At 30.7% G+C, this 23826-nt stretch overlaps 1 protein-coding gene across 1 annotated transcript; it reads left to right on the top strand.

The window, feature by feature from the left end:
- Positions 1-17533: 17533 nt before the first annotated feature.
- Positions 17534-22513, top strand: LOC114729902 (uncharacterized). Its single transcript, XM_028916961.1, has 3 exons — positions 17534-17758; positions 21271-22023; positions 22202-22513. The coding sequence occupies exons 1-3, from the start codon at positions 17534-17536 to the stop codon at positions 22511-22513; spliced, it is 1290 nt and encodes a 429-aa protein (XP_028772794.1).
- Positions 22514-23826: the final 1313 nt, after the last annotated feature.

Below are 23826 nucleotides of genomic sequence, written 5' to 3'. Positions count from 1 at the left end.
TATGACATATATATTCGCTACAAGCACGGCTTCAAAAGAAAGAACCTAAAAATTGAAATATGAAAATATATAGTAGTTAATTAGCAAAATAATTTTAAAAAACAATAAAGCAAATATATTACTGAAGTAATAAAATAATTTACAAAATAATAAAGCAAAAATATTATTACCTTATTAATGATATAATTTCCAAATAAATAAAAAATTAAAGCAATTATACCATTTTATTAATGACATAATATGTAAAGAAAATGAAAACAATTATGATTAGTTTAATAATGAATTAATTTATAAAAAATTTAAGTGAATATTAAAACAACTAATACCTTAGAATCTTTGTAGGTTTTTTCTTATGCTTTTTCCCCTTCCGTGTGAGCTTGTACCTAGTTGTCTTGCACATTATACAAGTCTCTCTGCTGGCATGCTCTCCGTAATATAACATACAATCATTTGGGCAAGCATCAATTTTCATGTAGTTCAAGCCAATCTTGTTAATCATCTTCTTCGCTTCATAAAACAAAGAGGGAAAATTCGCATGAGGGAATGCGTCTGTCAATAATTCCAGGAGCATTGTCATTGCCTTGTCTGTGATACCACAAAGCATTTTATATGATATAGCTTTACCATGAATGATAGCTTTGAGTACTTTGTACACCTGTGATATAAAGGCTTATCAACATCATCCATGAGATCAAAAAAACTTTGAGCAGCTTTATTTCTTAAGAACTTTGGTTCAGGTCCTTATACTTCTTCAGTTGATATGTGTTCATGAATTCCAAATGCATCATGCACAGCCTCATTGATAGGGTCAGAATCCTTTGCTTCAACTCCTATTTGGGAAATTATAGGAGTTGATTGACCAATCATATCATGTTGCTCACCATGGAAAGACCAAAATGTATAATTTTGTGGGAAAGGTTTCAAAATTAAATGGTCTCTAGTAACATCTTAGGGCTGCCACTTATTGAAATTGCATTTAAGACGTGGATAAAGAAACTTACCATTTGTAGTTGCATGCGTAGAAGAAAATTCTATGAACAAGGTTAATCTGGCTAAATACTGTTGGGATGTATGCAGCAACTTGATCCATAACTTATCTATGATTTATGCGAGTAAGAGCAGGGAAAGATTTTAGAGAAAAGCTCAAATGGAAGAGTAAATGGCACTTTGAAACACCTAAGATGGTTAAAAAGGAGTAAAGCAACAGTCAAACAATCTATAGCATTTAGATAACTACTACAAAGTGCTAAAATTGCTACTAAATCCAACGGTCAAAAATTTGTAGCGATTAAATAACCGTAGCAAAATCATAAACCGCTGCAAATTCCAACGGTCATATGTTTGTAGCGGTTTATTAGCTGCTACAAATTGACAGGTGCCAAATTCAATTTTTGACTATTGTAGCGGTTTAACTAATCACTACTAATTGTTGCACTGGTTTTTTATCTGTAGTGGTTAAGGAAACCGGTACAAATATCAGTGGGAAATTTGATTTCAATTTCAAACATTTGTAGCGATTTCATAACCGCTACAAATTATAAACCGCCACTAAATTTTTTTTGAATCCAACATAAATATTGATTTTATTAATTTCAATTTCTAATTTAATAGTTATGTTTTAATTTAATTAATAAATTTAATTCATGTTTAATTTTATCGAATAACTCTTAAGTGAAAAAAAAGTGCTAATACTATTTCAATTATCTAAAAACAAATATAAAATTTTAATTAAAATTTGAAATATTATTTTATTTATCCAATATAAATATTTTTTTTAAAATTTAATTATTTCTGTTTTAATAAATTAGAATTGAATTATATATTATTTAAATTTGATTATATTATTTTTATTAATTTCAATTTCCAATTTAATAGTTACGTTTTGATTTAATTAACAAATTTAATTCATGTTTAATTTTATCAAATAAATTTTAAATAATAAAATCACATGAAAAGTAAAATTCAATTATTAATTACAGTAATTTATAAATAAATAAAAGTTTCACTGATAATAAAAATAGAAAAATCCTCAAATATCGGCCCTCTACGACAAATTCACAAAATCATCATCCACATCGGGCTAGGGCTGGGGTTTCGACTGGGGCTGTTGCTGGGGTTGTGCGATTGAAGATCATTGTCCATAGAGATATCAGGCAGCACAAGAGTCGGAAGGTCAAGAGCTACCCTTTTGCAAACAATCTCTATCATCGCATTGGCAGCTTCCACCCACTGCTCATATTTGGCCTGCATCTTGGCTTCACCAGCTTTAAGTTGGGCCTCATGAGCCTAAAACTGAGCCTCAAACTCCTCATGAAGTTGCTTGACTGATGGCTCTCTCACATATCTCATGCTAGAAAAGGTCTGGTGTGATGCTGCTGCTGACTAAGAGGTCCCCGCCTCAGAAGATGTATGGCAACCTCGACTGTAAATGACACTCGGTGTGGTGCCAAAACTGAGTCCCCTAATTCGTCCCAGGTGCTCAGGTCTAGCTAAGCTTGCTTGAGTGAGGCAGTGGAGTCCATAACTGACCCTTGAGACTCTCAGAGTTCTGCAACACTCTGGGTCGTCCTCTCGTGCCAAAACAATTTTATCAATTTAAATGAAATTAACATAATATTAACAATAAAAATGTGAACTTTAAATTTAAACACTAAATAAACAATAAAATTGTAATTAAATACTAACAGCAACTTCATCGGCCCTCTCAGATATAGGAGTGTCGTCCCTATGACTATGGAGCTGAGGCCACATCTCGCCACAAGTGGGTGTTCGTCCCTCCTCCTGCTACATCTTCCTCCCCTGCCAATTATAATAAAATAAAAAACATTTTAATTATTTAAATTCACATATATATGTACATGTACATATAATTTGATTAATTTGTAGTATTACTCACAATCTCTTTATAGGTCATAGCAAATGTCTTCGAACGGGCCATATGCTGGATATCCTGATGGCTACGGCTCACGGTGTTTCTTTGAGAAAGATGCTACAACAAAATTATAATAAATTTAGTTAACTAGAATGGAAATAACATAACAATAATGTAATATATTAAAGTTATACCTTTTGTTCAGGTGTCACCTTAAACTGGACAAATGATGCCCAGTTGTTGGCAGGGATACCATTTGGCACGTTTGCCTGTATCTCCTCTAAGGGTCTAGTCCCATTGCCTTTCTTTGCATTGTATAGGTAGTCCCTCCTGTTCTTCCAGCCCTCCCCTAACTTCTTCAATGCATATGTCCTCATGTTATCTTCGATGACGAATTTTTTCTGCAATTAAATAATGAAATTATGATTTAATTACTAAGAAATCAAATTTATAATATAACTCATAATTATTTTAAGGAAAATATTTAATCCTAAATTTCAAATACTAATTAATTACCTTCAGTAGCTCCCAAGCGTCGCTCTTGTTCTTTTGTGACATCCTCTTCTAGGTGGGCTCCTAGCTGGAAATATCGTGTACTATCCACCTAGATAAGCTAAGCATCGATTGAACAGATGTCCTCCCAGCTCAATCAATTGCCCATGCTCATTCAGAGGGACTGTGACACATGCATCCTGAATGTAATGCATGTCCTTCACATCCAGTCTCCTTGTGGACCTATTGCCAGTCAGGTCTGCACAATTGAATTGATAATCAAATAATATCAATAACATCTAATTATTAATATTAAATAACTTATTTCACTTACCTACAACCTCCACCTCCTAGCTGCTCAAACATACACCAGGTCGACGCGGATGGTGGTGGTGGTGGTGGTGGTGGTCCTCCTCCTTTTGGCCTCATACTTCTCCCTCTACATGACCCTCGAATCCACCCTCATCCCCCCTAGGTTGAGATCGAAATGCTCATTGATCTCATAATCCTCCACACTAATCATGGGCCCCTCATCCTCCTTTGTTGGCTCCTCGGACAGCCCCAACCGCTCAAGATGTCGGGGGGGTCTCGTAGGCCTAACAGGATCTTTACTGTGTTGATGAGCCATGCTATTTAAATCACAAATAATTAATTAAACAATACAAAATACAAAATTTTTCAAACATGTCTTTAATAAATTCTAAACATTTTACAATTACATTTGAAACCATAAATAAAAATTTAAAAATAGAAACCAACTTCAAGTTTCTAAAATTAAATAAAATACTACAAAATGTAATTAAAATAATATCACTTCTAATGTCTAATAAAATTAATTACTAAATAAACAAATTTTATCATAAAACAATTACAAATAACATATATAATCATTTTATAACATATATAATCATCACAATTAATTAATTCAACAATCTAAATCTTATATAACTAATTAAACAAAATACAAAATACAAAACTGTTTAAATATGAATTTAATAAACTCTAAACATTTTATAATTATCTTCCAATTCATAATTAATAATTAAAAAAACAATAAATGCAAGTTCTTTGAATTAAATAAGATACAAAAAATTGTAATTAAAATAATATCACTCCTAATGTCATATAAATTAATTACTAAATAAACATATTTTATTATTAAATCATTATAACTGACATGCAAACTACAAAAATTTAAAACAAATACCAGATATAATTATGAAGTCAAACAATATTGATGTCAATTAAATAATTAAACTAAAATAAATATTAAATTAATACAACACTAATTAAATATTTAAATACTATAACTATTAAAGAAATTAACTAATAAATAAACAAATATTCGTACCTGGGTAGCTGGAGTTGGTTTTGGAGCTACAGTGGACTTGAGGAAAAATTTTAGCAGAACTTCTGTATACACACGCAGCAAAAGTGAAAGGAGGGGGAGAGTGTTTATATAGGCGTCGAAAATTTGTAGCGATTTTGCAGAAACTGCCACAATGTCGAGTTGTCGACATTAGTAGCAATTTACCAACAAACCACTACAAAATTGTGACGCGTGTCGTGTCTCCGTCGAACAACGCAACACTTTTTCACAATTGTCCTAAAAACCGCTACAAATTTTGGAAACTTTGTAGCGGTTAATACAAAACCACTGCAAATTTTAAACATTTGTTGCAGTTTTATTGTAATCACTACAAAAATAAAACGGTTCATCTTTTGCCATTAGGACAATTGCTACAAAGTAACCGCTACGAATAATTTGTTGCGGTTTTTTCCTCATAACCGCTACTAAATAACTGCTACAAATTTGGCACCAATCTCCTACCAGTTGGCGGGAAGGTGGCACCAATTTTGTAGCGGTTATTTTTGCCTAAAACTACTAAAATGTGTGACAGAAATTGAAATTTGGGTCAACTGATGCAGATTTGTAGCGGTTTCACATAAAAACCACTACAATGTCATGTTTTCTAGCAGTTTATTATAACCGCTACGGTTTTTAGTTTTTTTTGTAATGTTAGTTTTGGGCTTGAAAAAAAATGGTTGGAAATTCCTTCTTATTTCTTCTCTTTGGGCTTGAAACTATTGGCAGGAAAAAAAAAATATGGACAAGACATCTGGGCCTTTGAAATTAGTGGAGGAAAAAAATAAATAATTTGTTTCAAATGCAATTGGACGCACTAATTTAATTCCCCTGCCTCTCTTTTAACATCAGCATTACGTGGCAAATGACAATAATTCTATTTCAACTCTCAAACATCACATTTCATCCACAATTGTGGGATTTGTCCCCCAAAAAAATGAATCAAGTGTACAAACTTTAAATACCCAATATTTTAAACCACAACACTAGACACTTAATTTGTTGTCGAAACCAAGACAACCATTAGCCAATTTCAATCACAAGTCCAAGACAGCCTTAACACAATTATATCAATCCATAACATTTAAGTCCAAACCAAAACAACCACAACACAATTATGTAAAATTTAAATCCGTGACATTAAGGCTAAATTAGTCAAGACAGCCACAAAGCAATTTAACATTCTAAGAGATTTGAAATTGAAGCTGCTAATTGCTTTTATGCAAAGAAACATAAGAAAAAGAACAATTTGTCAGTAGTATTTTAACAAAGTTGAAAAATAAATTAAATAAAATAAAGAAAAGAAATTATCCATGTCAGTATCGGTGAAGTTATGAGTGTCTTCCATCTTGCATCGACCATGGTCTTGATTTTGGCTTTGCAACTTTACCCTTTTTCCTGTTCCTATTGGACATGTATCCTAGAAAACCAAAAAACCAAATTAACGGACAGTTGCAATCTTGCTCTATGATTTGACAGGATGAAACAACACCATATTCGAATTTGTGAGAACAGAGAGAGCCTATTCACCCATCTCCTCTACCATGCTGTTTCTACAGGCAATAGCCCTTACTCTTAATTGATGTTGCATGCTTTAAGAAAACTTAGAATTAGGCCCTTCTGTTAACTTAGGGTTTCATTGTTCTCTTCTCCTGTGGCACCCCTTGTTAGCAATGAAATATAAAAATAACTATATGAAATAATTAAAACTTAAGTATGGAAAAAGTGTTAACTCTGCCTTATGAGCATTTTATTATTAAATCAGCTTAAATTTGCCATGTCAGAACTTTCTGTTAGTAAAATTTAATGGTGTTAATATCATAGGACTGAAAATGCATTTTATAAACTTGAGGGACTAAACTAAAAATTAAGGTAAATTTAAAAGACTGAATGTATACTTAGCCAAACTATTAACATTAGGTAAAAGTAATAAATATGTGGGAGATGTATTTTTTTCCTTCTAAAATATGTCCTTATTTATGAATAGGTAGGTCCGATGTGAGTAAGAAAAAAGATGAGAGAAAGTGTAAAATGGGCAAAAGATCACAAGAGAACTATATTAATTGAGGATAAAATGGGTAAAAATATATTATTTATTAATTGTCTAGAGTTTAGACAAACCCAAAATAGATCTTATAAAAAGGAGGCAAAAAATCTTGGACCTTATAATAAGGGACGGAAAGAGTATTAAATTTTCTAATCTTATTTATAAATTATTTCTAAGCTGTTTCATCTAAACTAAAAAAAATTTTAAATCTCATTAACTCTACCTCAAAATTTAATAACCAACTCTATTACTAATTAATATATATATACACTACAGATAAAATAGTACATTCATGTTAAAAACTTATGGGGTATCTTATAAATAACACCAAACATAACATTTTTTTTTCTGCTTTATAAATAAATAGGACCTGAGGAATAATTATTTTCTTTGATTATGTTTTATGATTGTTTTATTTTACTTATTATTTTATTTTAAGGTGATTTAAACTTTTAATCGTTTCAAATATTAATAAGATATTACAAATAACTAAAATAATTTTCATCTTCGAGCTTCGACTTATTTTTTTCCCTTCAAATAACAATTATGTACCATTTAGATCATTATCTTTCCTAGCTAGCCACCAATGATCAATATAAATTAATAAATATTTGCAAAATTCAAATTTTAAATCTTGTACTAAATATTGAATAATACAATTTGATTTTATGTTTAAAAAAAATGCCTATGAACACCGGACATATAAAATGTGCTTCGCGATGAAATTCGTTGACTTTCAATAGGAGAGAAAAACAGATTGATTCACAGATTAAGTAGTATTAAAAGACTCTTAAACTTATGATTCACATAGTTAACGCAAATTATAAGAGTTTACCATTTACATAATGCAGAATTACATATGAGAAACTAAAAGGTATTTAGCACTATTTAACATTCAAACAATACAAATTCAGAAGTAGCGGGCTAATGAGTATTTAACATTAATAGTCTAAGAATAATTCTCCAGAAAACAAATCGATTATTACCATAAAATAAAAAATTGATCTAATGAACTGTCACATATGTTTAATATTTTTTTTTTCCTAAAATTATCATCAGCACAAAAGAATCACAAGAAGATGAATGTCTTCCTTTCTTTTAAGAAAACATCATTTTAAATAATTTCCTTTGCAAAAATTAATCACTTGATCCCCATAATTTGATTCAATTAAAACTCAGTTATTAAATTTTGACATGTTATAACTCAATCTCAATAGTTTTATGACTTATTTAAAACTCTATCCATGAATTTTGACTTTGCGTAACTTGGTGTCTATAGTTTTAACATTTTTAAAATTATTCCCTAACGTCTGAGGAAAAACTTAGTTTCTATAGTTTATTTTATGAAATATGGGTGCTAAAATTTGAAAATTCAAAATTATAAGAATTATATTGGTCGAGTACAATTTTAGAAATTTAATTTTAAATATGTTTTTATTAAATAATTAGACATCCACTTGAATGATTGCAATAATCTAGGAAACCACAATTCTAAAGTTAAAAATTGATTAAGCTTCTACCGTTTCTATTTAAATCTAGATCTTAACTTGACTCAATGTTTCTTTAAATTTGTTTATCTCATATTGATTAAATAACTGGACGACATCCAATTGCATGATTACTTAATCAATTGAAACTAAATTAAATGGATGGCTAGACTTAATCCAAATGACGACAGAAAACAAGGCCTTTTATAATACTAAGAAAATTAGTTAAAATGATTATCATGAAAAATATCCAAATACCCTTAACGTGCCAAAATCAACATGAACCCAGAACCCAATATCCTTGTACGTGAGAAAATCAATCATATTAAACCATCGTAATTGATTGTGGCATCATTTAAAGTCTCTGTCTTTATTCAACCCCAAAAAAGTGGAACTAAATTGACAATTTTTTTAGACACTCATTAAATAAACAGTTCCAGTTTTGGTGAATGGGTAAAGCTTAACTTTTTTATATTTTATTCCACATTAGTTAAGGGTTTAAATGTTAATCTTAAGTTTAAACGAAATTTTTAATGCATTATTTGATTAACTGGCTAATCTTGAAAATTTTTATAAAAATCAGGATTTTGGGTAAAAATATTAACGTTTTGTGGTTTCCGATTCTTGGTTTAGAATTCTTCGGCCAAAAACAAAAAATCTTGGTTTAGAATTGATATTTTCTATTTCTTTAAAATCAATTCTAAAATTTTTGGGAAGTTGATGTTTGGAGAGTTTAATTTAGGATTTGCAATTGATATTTGGAAATAATTTTGGGTTATAATGTTTTTCTCCAAATAGAAATTTATTGTTAATTTTTATTTTTGCAATTTTTCACTTATTTTTATGTGTATCTAATATTTAATTTTAGTATGATTTATATTGTATTTAAATATAATTTATATTAATGGATGCAATTTAATTCCTGTATGTCAAAAAAAAAAAAGAGAGAGAGAGTAAATTAGGAAAGGGAGAATACCAATTAAATGCAGCAGAAATACCTAAATATAGATTTAGGCTTACCTTTTTAACAAATTCTTGATTAGGCCATAGATCCAATTAGGAATTTTCTGAATGTTATTAAATAACTAAAATACCCTTCTTTAATTAAAAAAATTATTTATTTTACCTCTTCCAAGTAATCCCTCATCTCTTACAAGTTTTTTTAGACCAAAAAACGTATAAGTGATTTTACAACATTTAACAAAACATGTTAAATTACAAATATAAGTAAATTTTAAATAAATATTTTTTATTTTCAGTCTTATAATTTACGTTAGTTTTATTTGTTTAAGAAATGTTGGATCCAACCCAAAACATAAATTATTACGACTTAATATTAAATATTTATTATAATTAAAAGATTTTAAAATCTTAAAATAAATATTTACAACCTGGAAAGAAAAATATTTATTTAAAGGGTACTTATATTATAATTTGAAATGTTTTATGAAAATATTTTGAAGGTTTTAGTTATGTATACAAAATTTCAAACATTGAAAATTATTTATTTATTTGTCTAAATATTCATAATAAGAGATGATGAATCACTTTATAGGGATAAAATAATCAATTTTCATTTATAATCTTCCTTATATTACAATTTTAGTTATGGGGACCCAAACCATGGTTTGGGGAATAAATCACCCAAACACCCACTTAAAAACCAAAACCATGGATTTGGGCCAAAACCATGATTTTGGAAAAAAGCAAAAAATTTTTGCTTTTGGAGAAAAAAGGGAGAGTGTGAGAGCCTATAGGATATGTATCTTGTTATTTTTTTTATAAACATATTTAATCTTATATTTTATAAATATATATACATATTAATTAATTATTAATTATATTATCTTATGTATTATTAATTATGTTAATAAAAAATATATTATTAACAATTTTATTCCTTCAAATTAAGATATATCATAAAATCTATTTTTTCTGTAATTATCATATTAACTTATATCTTTTTTTTAGTAATTTATATATATAAAAGTGCTTCTGATAACAACTATTCAAACACTCTCACTTCTCAAAATCACTTTTTCATAAAATCTATTCTTCCCAAAATCTATTTTTCCCAGAATCTATTCTCCAGAATCACTTTTCCAAACCATGGTTTGGTTTCATTCAAACACACCCTAAATAGGAGCATTATGGTCATTCAACAACATTATGCAACGCCTACTCAGGTCTCATGTCCTGATTAGAAATTTGTTAAGAGTACTGGCTTTAATTTGAATTTAACCATTTTGATTGGATTTAATTGGGATTTTCCCATTAGGAAATCCCATGCTGCAGCAAAGCTCTCACTAACGTTGGGGCTCCTTGGGCAGAATTTTCCTTATTTTTCGTTATTATAATCTTCATCTCTCCCTTCAATAATCACGTGCCACTCACATACATGGAGGAAGGCAGAACTGTGAGCTAGTATTTGTAGATCATAAAGTAGAAATTTTCTCATATATGTTTTGATTCAAGAACTTGAGATTATTTATTTTTAAACAATTTTTAGTTGTATCTCTTTCAGACAATCTAGTTCTAGATTGGAGACATGTTTATTCTTTGATTGGATTGATTTTTAGATGAAATTTTTGCCTGATATTTGCTAAAGTTTATTTTTGAAAACCCTTGTATTGTTAATTAAATTTATAATTAAATTATCATTATTGATTTGATGGTCAAAGTGGTTGATATTGCAAATTTGGATTTTTCCCCCCTCTTGATTGTCAATTGAGTTGGTAAATTGTATAATTGTTTAATTAGATAATTCTAAATATAATTTCTGAAATCAATTTGAATTAATTATCCTTGATTTTAATTAATTTAATTAATTGACTTCATATAATTGTGACTTCTTTATTAGTGGTTTAATTGTTATAATGTTTGAGGATTTCCCCACCTTTATTATTCCCTTTTTGAATCTAATTAATTGAATTGGCTAGGAAATTTTAATTCATGTGAATCTTAAGCTATTTCATTTTCCCTCTTCCGTAGCTGAACAAAACCTTTCATTTTTCCTTTATTATTTTGCTTTGCCATTTAGTTAACTCGCAGGGGAAATTTGATTAAAAGTCCATGTTTGAAAGGTTAATTGGCTAAAAAGATCTAATTTTGAGTGAGTATAACTATTATCTGTGAGTACAATTTTTCTTCCGTTATACACCCATACACTGTACTTTAGGCTCTAAGGCACTGGTAACCCAACCCAGATTCATAATTGATAAATTCCTCTCCCTCTTTTATTTTATACTTCTCCACTTCTAAACGTAAGCCCGTTGGGTATTGTTTTGCACTAACAATGGGTCTTACATTTAGAATTGGAGGAGTCTCATTTTAAAATTAGCCTCCTCTTTTATTTTCCAACATTTTAAAATTAGCTTTGATTGACATAGTTCATTAGATCTACCTCATCTTGAATTTTATAAATTTGTTTTAGCAGCCGTACCTGTACTTGTTAAATACTCCCTCCGTTCCTTATTATAAGAGACATTTGATGCTTATGGCATGTTCCTATATATAAGAGATACTTAAAAGTTGTCTCTACTTTTTTGTGTTGATTTCCTATTTTACCCATATTTATTATCTCCAACTCACACTCTCTCTCCCTCCTACTTCTCTTTCTTTTAATAATTTAATTGTTCTCTCTCATGCTCTCTCCCCTTATTAATGGGGGCATTTTTGGAAAAAAATTATACTTTTTACACATTAATTGTTCTTAATTAATTTTAACTATTTTTTTATCAACGTACTTCGATTATTTGTCTCTTATAATAAGGAACGGAGGGAGTAATAATTAGGCCACTCACGACATCCACTTGCCTGATTACTCAATCAAATGAAACGTTGTGTGAAGCTAGAATTTATAGCTAGACGTCATCCATATGACGACATAGACAGCTACCTTTGGTGTGATAAACAAGACGCCAATAATGTATGTAGTGTCCATGATAAGTTCCTATATGATTAAAAAAAATTAGTCCAATTTAGTTAAATATAATTGCAGTTATAAATTTGTATTTTTATTAACCATGATAATTCAATTTATTGCTAACCATTAGAGCCGTCAAAACGGGCCAAGCCTATCGGGCCAACCCTTTTAAACTCTTTTAAATGGAGGGCCGGGCTTGTATTTTAGGTGGTTTAAAAGGAAATTGGGCTTAAAAGGGCTAGCCCTATAGGGCTTAAAAATAAAAGGGCCAACCCTTTAGGGCTAAGGGCTAGCCCTTTTAAACCCGTCTATTTTTTTTAATTATTATCAATATATTTATAAAGTTATAGATTAGTCTTTTATGAATAAGTTTAAATTAGAAAAATACCTAGAAGAGTCAATACTCAAGCTAGATAATTGAAAAGAATTAAATGTCTTGGACTTGTGGAAGAACAGTTAAAATCAATTTTCAATTCTTTCAAGAAGGTAACTGATATTATTAACATTTTAATCACCATAATAGCTAGTAGATCTTCATTTACCATCGGTTTACATATCTTAACAAAGTGTAAAACTTTTCTTATTCGAACAAATGTTCATGTTCTTATTTGTACTTATAACTACTGCATAGTTTTATTTCAGATAAGGTAAATGAAGACAAAAACCTTAATATTTTTATCACTGAAGAAGAGCTCACTTGTAGTAAAGAACAATCAAATATTGCTGAGCTTGATGATACTGATGAAGATGAAGATAAAGATAATAATTATGTTGATATTGTTAATCTTTAACTGCTAGGTTTTATCTTTCTGTTTTTCGTGTTTTGTTAGATTTTGATTTTTTATTTATTTTGGACAATAGTTTATTGGCATTTAATTTTTTTTCTATACACCACTAATTTATTTTAATTATATTTATAATTTGAATAAAAATCTTAGAAGTTTTGTTGTTTTATTTTTTATTTTAAAATAATTTAAATTTTAAAAAATAACATAAAAGGGCCAGCCCTTTTAAGCCCTGAGCCCACATGCCTAAGGGCCGGGCTTTAATAATTAGATAATTTTAAGGTATGTGGGTTTTAAAGGGCCAGCCCTTTTAGGCCCTGACCCTTCAAGGGCCAGCCCTTTAGGGCCGGGCTGGCCCTTATTGACAGCTCTACTAACCATTCGAATTATAACGGTCTAGAATAAAATAAGGGAATAAAATGTTTAAATATCTCAGAAGTATTCATAAAGAAGCACCTGATGGAGTTTGTAACTCAATCCTTATGGAAATGATTTCCATGCTGCTGCTGTTGTTATTATTATTTGGTTTCTTTTCTGTAAGAATCTTCACCTTTCCTTTATTCCCGTCCCTTCTTCGAACTCTGTCAAGATCTTCCGCCTCTCTCACTCCCCCTCATCGTTCATGTATCGTAATCTTCATTCTTCCGTGAAGGTCTACAAATCACACAGGTAGGCTTTATTTCTATTTACTTTACAATATTTCCACTCACAATTTGTGTAAGATTATATTTGATAAGCAATTCATATTAAAATATATAATTTCACATCAAAGTGACACATTCAGGGAAAAAAAAGAATGAATTAGATACCTATCATGGTTTTTTAGCGTTCAATTATTTCGAATTAATTACTCTTCTAAAGTATGACTTAAAGTTGAGGTTTATAAATAGGATGACTTTATATAGATTTTACTATTTAATTATAGCAAATTGCATTATTAAAATAATCACTACTCACAACATAGAAATAATGTTCATCAGCTGGCATGCACCATAAGTGTATAGTTCGTAATAAATAATAAAATGAGCATAATGTTGTTTCCAAACGTAATTGAGTACTATTGAATTTAGGGCTTGTTTGGCAAAATACCCAAACCATGGTCCAGGTTAGAAATTTGCCAAACAAGGGGACAAATGGACAAACCACGGTTTTGGGCCAAAGCCATGGTTTTGGGCTCAAAACCATTGTTTCAGAAGAAGTAAATCTGTTATGCTTCTGGCTCAAATTGGAAAGTATGATTGCACCTATCAGAGTAAATCCAGCTGACTTTCATGTAATTGGAGGAGCAAAAATAACCAGTTTTTTCTTTTTATTACATAAAGTTTAGGTGAGTTGGGTCTCGGCGGCTCACCAGAGTCAAGGCATGCCTCCAGGCTTAGAGAGCACTTACAGAGGTACTTACAGATCGCCCACCAACAAGGTCTTCATATTGGCAATAGGATTTGAACTCACGATTGTATGGTTTATGAGCCGACTTCTTATCAATTGGAACAACTCTCATTGGTTCAAAAAAAAAAACCAGTTTTAATACTCATCGTAATATAGTATCTAAATATATTTTTAATAGTTTAGATTTAGAATTTTTAACTGATAATTTTAAATAAAAACCATTTTATAGTACTTAAAAATTTTTAAGTTTTTAAGAGATAATTTTTATTTTAAATTCTACACACACTAAAATATTAAACTATTAAAAATAACAAATAAAGTTATATTATATTCAAACTATCAAATTTTAATTTGGACAATTCAAATTTGGTATTCTTCACCTGGCTGATGAGCTCAACTTCAATCCACCAGCAAAAATAACTAAAGAGTGAAATATATATATATATATATATAAATTAACGACATTAAGATTAGATGTTAGTAATAATTATAGGATTACAGAAACAGCCTTGAACATATTGTAAAAACATTCTTTAATACTCCTCCGGTCCTAATTATAAGACCCAATTGACTTATTTGAGGAGATTAAGAAAGTAAGTTAAGTTGGTTATTTATAATAAATAAGTGTTGTCATTCCTAAAATATCCTTGCTAATTAAGTATATTGGCTAAAACTGTTATTATTAGAAGGATTATCTTGGAAAAAAAATACATAAATATAAGAGACAAAATGGATTGGGGTCTTATAATTAGGACCAAATAAAAAGTCAAATGGGGTCTTATAATAAGGGCCGGAGGAGTATCACATGAAGCAACAAATAGTCTAAGACACAGTTTTAGACTACAAGAACTCTGGATCAAACAAGTGCCTAATTAAATTAATTAATCACACAATCCATTACGCAATAAGTCAACGCCTTTATATTAACTATTTGAAGCCCGAAATCTTATCCCGACGACTCTACCTGCTCACTACCAAAATCATTCACCCAACATTAACAAAGTTTCATGTGGCATCACTATCCAGTTGAAGATTGATTCAAATTTCCTATTTCTTTAGTTGTTGTTTCTTCTTTCTACTATTAGTTCTATATGTATAACTACGGAATAATTTGGCACTTGGTTTATTGGCCACCAATTAGTGGTGATAAAATTCTCTAATTAAGTTAGACATATGGATAATTTCTTTGGAAATTGTAAAAGTATGCTTCCCCTACATTTCATATTTGGGTTAGTACTGTGATGACACTGTGTCTCATATAATAATAAGATTTAAGTAACGATATTTCATGGTTTAAGGAAATTATTAGGTTAAAGTATATGTTTGATTCATTAAGTTTGCATTGAATTTCAGTTTAGTCCCTTAAGTTTATAGGGTGCATATTCAGTCCTATAATATTAACATCGTTAGCTTTTACTGGAAAATACAGACATGGCAAATTCAATGCTGATTTATTATACTTAAATTTGAATTATTATTTAATAAATTTGAATTGGTAGGAGCAGAGAGAGCCGAGTCACCCATCTCCTTCACCATGACCGCTGCTCCTCGCTTTTTCTTCAACCAATAACCCTTACTCTTATTGATGTTGCATACTTTTCTTAAATTGGAATTGTATTCTTTTGTTAATTTAAGGTTTCATTGTTCTCTTCTTGTGTGGCACCCCGTGGTAGCGATGAAATATAAAAATAATTATATGAAATAATTAAAATTTAAGTATGGAAAAAATTAATGATGCCTTGTGAGTATTTTATTATTAAGTCAGCATAAATTTTCCATGTTAGCATTTTCTGTTAGTAAAATTTAGCGGTCTTAATATCATATGACTGAAAATGCATTTTATAACTTGAAGGACTAAACTTGAACTTAATGTAAATTTAAAAGACTAAACGTATATTTTAGCTAAATTATTAACATTGGGTAAAAATGATAAATATCTGGGAGATGTACTCCCCCCAAATATGCCTTTATTTATAAATGAATAGGTGTGATGTGAGTAAGAAAAAAAGATGAGAGAGAATGAAGTTGAACTGCCCTTAATTGTCGCTTTGGGGTTACTCCAAAAATTAACCGAATTAATGCAGTATAGTGCACAACTCGGGTCGTTTCACTTTGAGGAGCCGAAAACGAAATTAAACCCTAATAAATAAATGCAAGTAACCTAAACTATAAAAAGAGATTTTCAATTTTGAAAAGCTGTTAATTAAATACTACGAATCAAATTGAAATTAAAATACTTTTTTTTTTGTTTTTATATAAAAGTGATTAAAATGAATGGAGATTAAAGAAATGAAAATGAGAGACACAGATAACACTGATAAAAATCAATCCTCCAATTCAACAACGCAGGCAATCATCACTCTAAAAGATGTGGGAGTTAAAAACAATGAATTAAGAATTATAATTAAGCTTTTGATCCAACAACCGAGCCACCTCGAGTTGCCACAAAATATTTTCCTAAAATCCCAACTTACTAACTGCAACCAGAATAGTAAAATAGGATTAAGGATGCTAAAAACCAATGCTTAATTAGAACTCTTAAATCCAAAATAACAGAATTAAAGCTAGCAAGAGACTATATGATCCAAAATTCCAAGCCACCTTAGAAAATCACAATATATTAACTCCAAAATCAATACAAATGTCATAACCACAACATCATAATTAAAATCAAAGCTATAAACAGCCCAATGTCAAATGCTAAACAATAATCCAGCCACAATAATTTCCACAGATAATCAGATTTAACAATACGAAATTTTCTAATAATTAGAATAACTATCCTAAGACCTAGGAATTGTTAAACAATTATTAGACAGGAAATTAAAGCAACTAAAACTCCCCTTTGATGATCTAAGCTCCTGCCATTATTGTTGAATTAGAGAATTGTGAAGCTAGCCACAGTTTGCCATGATTTCAGAATCTCCTTCTATCAGTTTCCTCCTACACTCGGCCATGGCAGTGAAGAAGACGGTGGTGATGATGATCCTGTTCACGCTTCTGGTCCTGCCGTCAGCTCCTTCCTTTGCTCTGTTTGCTGTTCACGCTGCTACTCGCCTCTGTTTCGCTGTCACTGAGGAGGAGGAGGAGATGATGAATAGTGCTTCGCTGGTCTCACTGGTTCTGTTGACGCCGAAAATAACTCACGGAGAAGACCGAGGAAGGTGATGATGTCGCTCCAGCTCGTGTCTGCTCGCTCTGTCCGCCGCACCTCAGCTCTGTTTTCAGCTGGCGTCTTGCTCTGCGGCTTGTTCTCTGATCCTTTCTCCAGCCGCGCCCAGGAGAGAAAGAAGATGAGGGCGCCGGCTCCTTGCGTCTCCTGCGTGCAGCTCGTTCGGCCTCGCCTGCGTCTTCTGCGTGTGTGCGTTCAGCTCGTTCGGCCGCCGCTCCGCTTCGTTTGTGTCTGTCTCCTCTCGCCCCCAGCTTCCCGGATGAAGATGATAATAATAGATGATAATTAGGTTGGGGCAAAACGCAACGTTTTGCCCCCCTAATTATTATTATTATTTTTTTTATTTTTTTCCTTTTTTTTCTTTTTATATTTTTGAATCTTCCAAGAACCTGCAAGCAAAATTCAAGGATAAGGTAGCATTAATTGTCCTCAAAAATTAATTAGTCACAATTAAACCAAAATATGACAATTTTGCCCCTATAAAATAATAATTCAAAATAAAAAAAAATAAATCAATTAAGGCAAAAAGGGACCAATTAAGCTGACAAAACTCATATAAAAGATACCAAAATATATAAAAATAATCGAGTTTGTCAGAGAATGTGTGGGAAAAAGATAGCTAGCAAAATACTCCTCCAGTCTTTAATATAGGACCTAATTTTTGAGTTGATTTTGGTCATAAATATAAGATCTATTTCTCATATTTATCAATTTTCTCTAAATTACCCCTATGGATATTCCCTCAACCATAATCAAGTACAAGAGGGAGAGGGGGTATTAAGAAAGATGATTATGGTGTTTTAGCAAAAATATGTCACTTTTCTTATAATTAACTAACTTACCTAACTTTCTTAATCTAATCAAATTAGTTAAATGAGTCTTATATTAAGAATCAGAGGAGTATATTAATTAAGGGTAAAATGGGTAAAAATATATTATCTATTAATTTTCTAGAGTTTAGACAAACCCAAAGCAGATCTTATATAAAGGGGACGAATCAATTGAATCTTATAACAAGGGATGAAATGAGTACTGGATTTTCAGATTTTATTTGTAAATTATTTCCAATATGTTTCATTTGAACTAAAAAAATCTTAAATTTTATTAATTCTGCCTTCAAATTTAATAAGCAACTCTACTATTAATTAATATATATACTACAGATAAAATAATATATTCATGCTAAAAATTTAATGGGGTAACTTATAAATAATACCAAAAGTAACGTTCTCTTTCTACCTTATAAAGAGGACTAGATGAGTAATTATTTTTTTAATTATGTTTTATGATTATTTTATTTTACTTATTGTTTTATTTTAATGTGATTTAAATTTTCAATCGTTTCAAATATTTCTAAGATATTAAAAACAACTAAAATAATTTTCATCTTCAAGCTTCAACTTATTTTTTCCCCCTTCAAATAACAATTATGTACCATTAATATCATTTTCTTTCCTATCTAGCCACCTATGATCAATATAAAGTAATAAATATTTGCAAAAGTCAAATTTTAAATCTTGCACGAAACATTGAATAATACAATTTGATTTTATGTTTACTATATAATTCTCTCATCTTAGTACCTATGTTTACTATATAATTCTCTCATCTTAGTACCTAGTAATAAATATAATTTTATGTTTACTATATAATTCGTTGGCTTTCGATAGGAGAGAAAAAGACATTGATTCGTGACCCGTTAAAACACAACAAACAAAAATGGCATCCGAAAAAAAAAAAAAAACTAAAGACTGAATTATACTAAGCACCAAATTCACAGATTAATTATTAAAAGACTCTTAAACTTATTATTCACATAGTTAACGCAAATGATAAGTATTTACCGTTTACATAATACAGATTAGAAACTAAAAGGTATTTAGCACTATTTACCATTCAAACAATATAAATTCAGAAGTAGTGGACTAATGACTACTTATCATTAATTGTCCAAGAATAATTCTCCAGAAAACAAATCGATTATTACCATGAAATAAAAAAATGATCCAATGAACTGTCACATATGTTTAATATTTTTTTTAAAAAAATATCATCAGCACAAAAGAATCACAGAAAGATGAATTTCTTCCTTTCTTTTAAGAACACATCATTTTAAATATTTTCCTTTTCAAAAATTAATCATTTGATGCCGATAATTTTGATACAATTAAAACTCAGTTATTAAATTTTGAAATGTTATAACTCAATCTCCACAATTTTATAACTTATTTAAAAACTCGATCCATGAATTTTGACTTTGCTTAACTTGGTGTCTATAGTTTTAACATGTTAAAAATTATTCCCTAACGTCTGAGGACTAACTTAGTTTTTATAGTTTATTTCGTACAACATGGGAGTTTTCATAGATCTTGAGTTAACTCAATGTTTCTTTAAATTTGTTTATCTTTTATTCATTAGATCATGATTACTTAATCAAATGAAACTAAATTAAATGTATGGCTAGACGTAAGCCAAATGACGACAGAAAACAAGGCGTTTTATAATACTAAGAAAATTAGTTAAAATGATTTTCATGAAAAATATCCAAATACCCTTAACGTGCCAAAATCAATTATATTAAACCATTATAATTGACTGTGGCATGTATCTCTCTCACCTATTTAATCAGTTTCTTGATTGAGCTGCTTTTCCATCGACGTGGTTTTCCATCAAATCCAATCCATGTTCTTGCAACTTCCACACGTTGAAGCCACTTGTTGCAGCTTCTGCAACACCAAAACTCCCTCCATTTGTCCGATTTATGTATATATGTATATATATCTCTCTGAAGTGTGCCGTGGGTGGTTTCTACTGCAATGAAGTCATATTTCTACAGGCTCTTTTGGAGTCTTTGTTTGGGCTTGAGGCAAAATAAAATTTTAATGTGACCCTAAGCACCAACCAATGCAATTGACTTAGCTCATTATTATATTAAGTAATCGTACAAGCAAGAAATCAATTATAAACGCCACTGCCAAATCAAACAGGAAAAAAATTGACTTGAGACGCCTCAGCCGAGACACGCAGCGCCTATTTATTCCTTTCTATTGTTTGAGACTTAACGTTGTGGGTTGCTGAGTACAGCAGATCGACTTTCTTATCATTATCGTGTGGATCTGTTGTTTTGTTGACTAAGTTTAGATGGCAGAAGCAATCCATACTGAGATTCACTGGGAAATGCCTAATGGAATGAATCAAACAGAAATGGCCTCTGAGAATGCTCAACAAATGGTGGAGCTGAAGAGACCACTTCTCTCACCTCAGCCAGCGGATTTATCCTCCAATCACTTGCAACAACAACACTTATGCATTATCCTTTGCTAACTCTTTCTTTGATTTTGAAGCCTTTTCTTGCTTCTCAAGTTTCTTTGTGCTTACTACTTTTAAGGTTGCTTCTGTTTATATAATTCCTTAATTATTAGACTCTATTAGCCCCATGTTGTTTCACCATTCAAAGATATATACTTGTCAGATTGCAAGTATATGCATCTCGTGCATTTCATTAGTGATGGCTTCTGTTAATTTTGTTACACTGCCTTTAATTTGCTTGCACCTCGTTAGATTCATTGGAGCCTTTTTTTATCCTTTTCTTAATTATTCTTAACAAACGGTGATGAGATTACAGTTCAGTTATTAAGAAAAGAAACATTTATATTTCCCAAGCTTTATGTTCACCTTCATTACTTTGCTAATATGTAATTTCTGGTGTCCTTCTGAATCTAAATTGATATATAGACGGCAGATGAGGCGATCAGCATAGACATAAAAGCATTGCTAGAGATTAGCGACGAAGGTCTCTTGTCACCTTTGTGTTGTATCTACAGGGTGCCCACAAAGATCCGTCTTCTAAACGAGGAGGCTTACACTCCTAAGGTGGTTTCCATTGGTCCCTTCCATCACGGTGATGAGAGGCTCCAAGAAATGGAGAGGCACAAAGAAATAATGTTTAAAAGATTTGCACGAAATGCTATGACAAACTTGGACAGTTTGGTTGACTTAGCTAAACAATCTGAGTCAAAGGTCCGTGCTTCTTATTTTGAGAGCATTAACTATGACAAGAAGGATCATGTGAAATTGATATTAGTGGATTCTGCTTTCATCATTCAACTCTTTGTGATGAAAAAGAGACGTCACATGAAACACGATGGTAAACTATCACAATCACAGTTAACGGAGGATATATTTGATGATTTGCTTTTACTTGAGAATCAACTTCCATTCTTTTTCCTTGAAGAGCTATACGATATAGCCTTTCCTCATAACCGTAGAGGTGATCTCCCTTCATTTCTTGAGCTTACATATTCCTGCTTTGACTATCTTAACAAGCAAAAGTTAGAGCCTGATCATAAGATAGAGCATTTCACAGATCTTCTCAGATTATTTTACTTACCAATAACCCAACCAGGAAGGGATTCCATCAACGAGGATGGATCCGATATGCTTAGGTATAGTGCAAATGAGTTAAAAGAGGCAGGAGTGAAGTTGAAAGTAAGCACAAACAAATGCTTACTAGACTTGAAATTTTCAAGATCAGTTCTAGAGATCCCTCCAATATGTGTCGAAGATACGACTGAATTTTTGTTCCGAAATGTGATGGCTTTAGAACAGTGTCATTATCCATTTGAAACATATTTTTGTGACTATATGTTTGTATTGGACAACCTAGTTGACACAAAAAGATGTGGAGGTTCTCGCTCATGAAAAGATTATCAGCAACTGGCTAGGTGATGCCAAAGAGGTCGCTACATTGTTTAACGGTCTTAGAAAAGAGATAACTCACTGCAATTTTAATAAAGAGCACCTTGACATTTCCAAAAGGTTGAATGAGTTTTATGAAGATCCTTGGCACAAGAGAAAGGCAACTTTGAGGAAAGATTACTGCAACACACCTTGGCAAACTGTGGCTTCTATTGCTGCAATCATACTTCTCACTCTCACCATCACTCAAACTGTATGTTCCATCCTCCAGGTTGTATAAAAGTAGCAATCTACGTCTGAAGCTTGGTAGTATATTTTAGTTTTCTGTCCTTGAAAATTTATGTTCCCTTTGGTAATTTTATTCAGTCTTTAATGTAGCACCATCTGTAAAATAATAATAATAATAATAATTCTGATCATTATTCTTCGTTTTCTTTATCACAAACAACATAATATAGAGCCAAGTATGATTAGGTATAAAATATCAACTCTTTTCCAACCAATAATTTACAAAATCACTTATGAAAATATTTATACATAAAAGTGGAAAACCATTATTACAATAGGTACTGAAAATTGGACAGATCATCGAATTGTTGGAGGCAATGGTTTCGAGGATAAGTTGGTTCAAACCAATATCAACCAAATTCTAATCTATCATGTTTAAAATAATATAATTTGATCAAGATATATAAAAATTCATACCTAATCCCAAAAAAGTAATATTTAAATTTAAAGACATTAATTCACAAGTAAATGAAATATTAGTCGTATACAAATCACACCTAATCTAGCAAAATGGAATTACTAAAACCAAATATGACAGAAGAGAGAGAAAATATAAAATCTAACTTCATTAGTCTGTCCAAAACTCTTAACCAGATTAGTCATGAGATTCATTTACCGATTAAGTTTTCTAATCAATTTGTATGACACATTATATTATAAATTTTTAAAAATTCAAAGATAATTATAATTAAGAATGGAGGGATCGATTTTAAAAAATACGAAATCTACGTAATTAAATTTGATATGATCGGCTATTATAAACTTGCTGCGAACTCTCCATTCAATATAAAGGAAGCAGCACTGCCGCGGTTATTATATGTTCCTTATTTCCTGGTATTCAATATGGATCAGAGTCGTCTTCAATATGAAGCTGCTCTATATATCCATAGAATCATGAGAACTAATTTTCCATGACTAGAGTACCCATGCACCTAAATCAAATTTTCCAATGAGCCCATTCTTTCAACATGTATTAAGTTATCCTTGTTTTGAAATAATTGTACAATGAGTTAATTTTCAATGCTATTGAAAGTATATTGATTTTCCATATCTTATTCGGAATTTTTATCAATTAAATTGGGCTCCATTGCATTTATTATGATTAATTTGGATTAATTGTGATTGGATGAAAATATTGCTAAAAAGGGCAAAAATATCATCTTTTTGTGATTTATTTTAACTGCTTGATTTTTTTGAAAAATATGATATCCCATTATCTTAGATTTTATTGTAAAAAATTTGGGAGAAATTGAAGGGGAAAAAAGGGCTGAAAGAGAACGAGCAGCAGTAGGAGATTGTGGGTCT

This window comes from Neltuma alba, unplaced genomic scaffold, assembly GCF_004799145.2.
Source record: "Neltuma alba isolate B1F8T4 unplaced genomic scaffold, ASM479914v2 tig00000377_pilon, whole genome shotgun sequence".
In the NCBI taxonomy this organism is placed as follows: Eukaryota; Viridiplantae; Streptophyta; class Magnoliopsida; order Fabales; family Fabaceae; genus Neltuma; species Neltuma alba.
The sequence above is the reverse complement of the archived record's forward strand: the minus strand, read 5'-3'. Positions and strand labels throughout refer to the sequence as shown.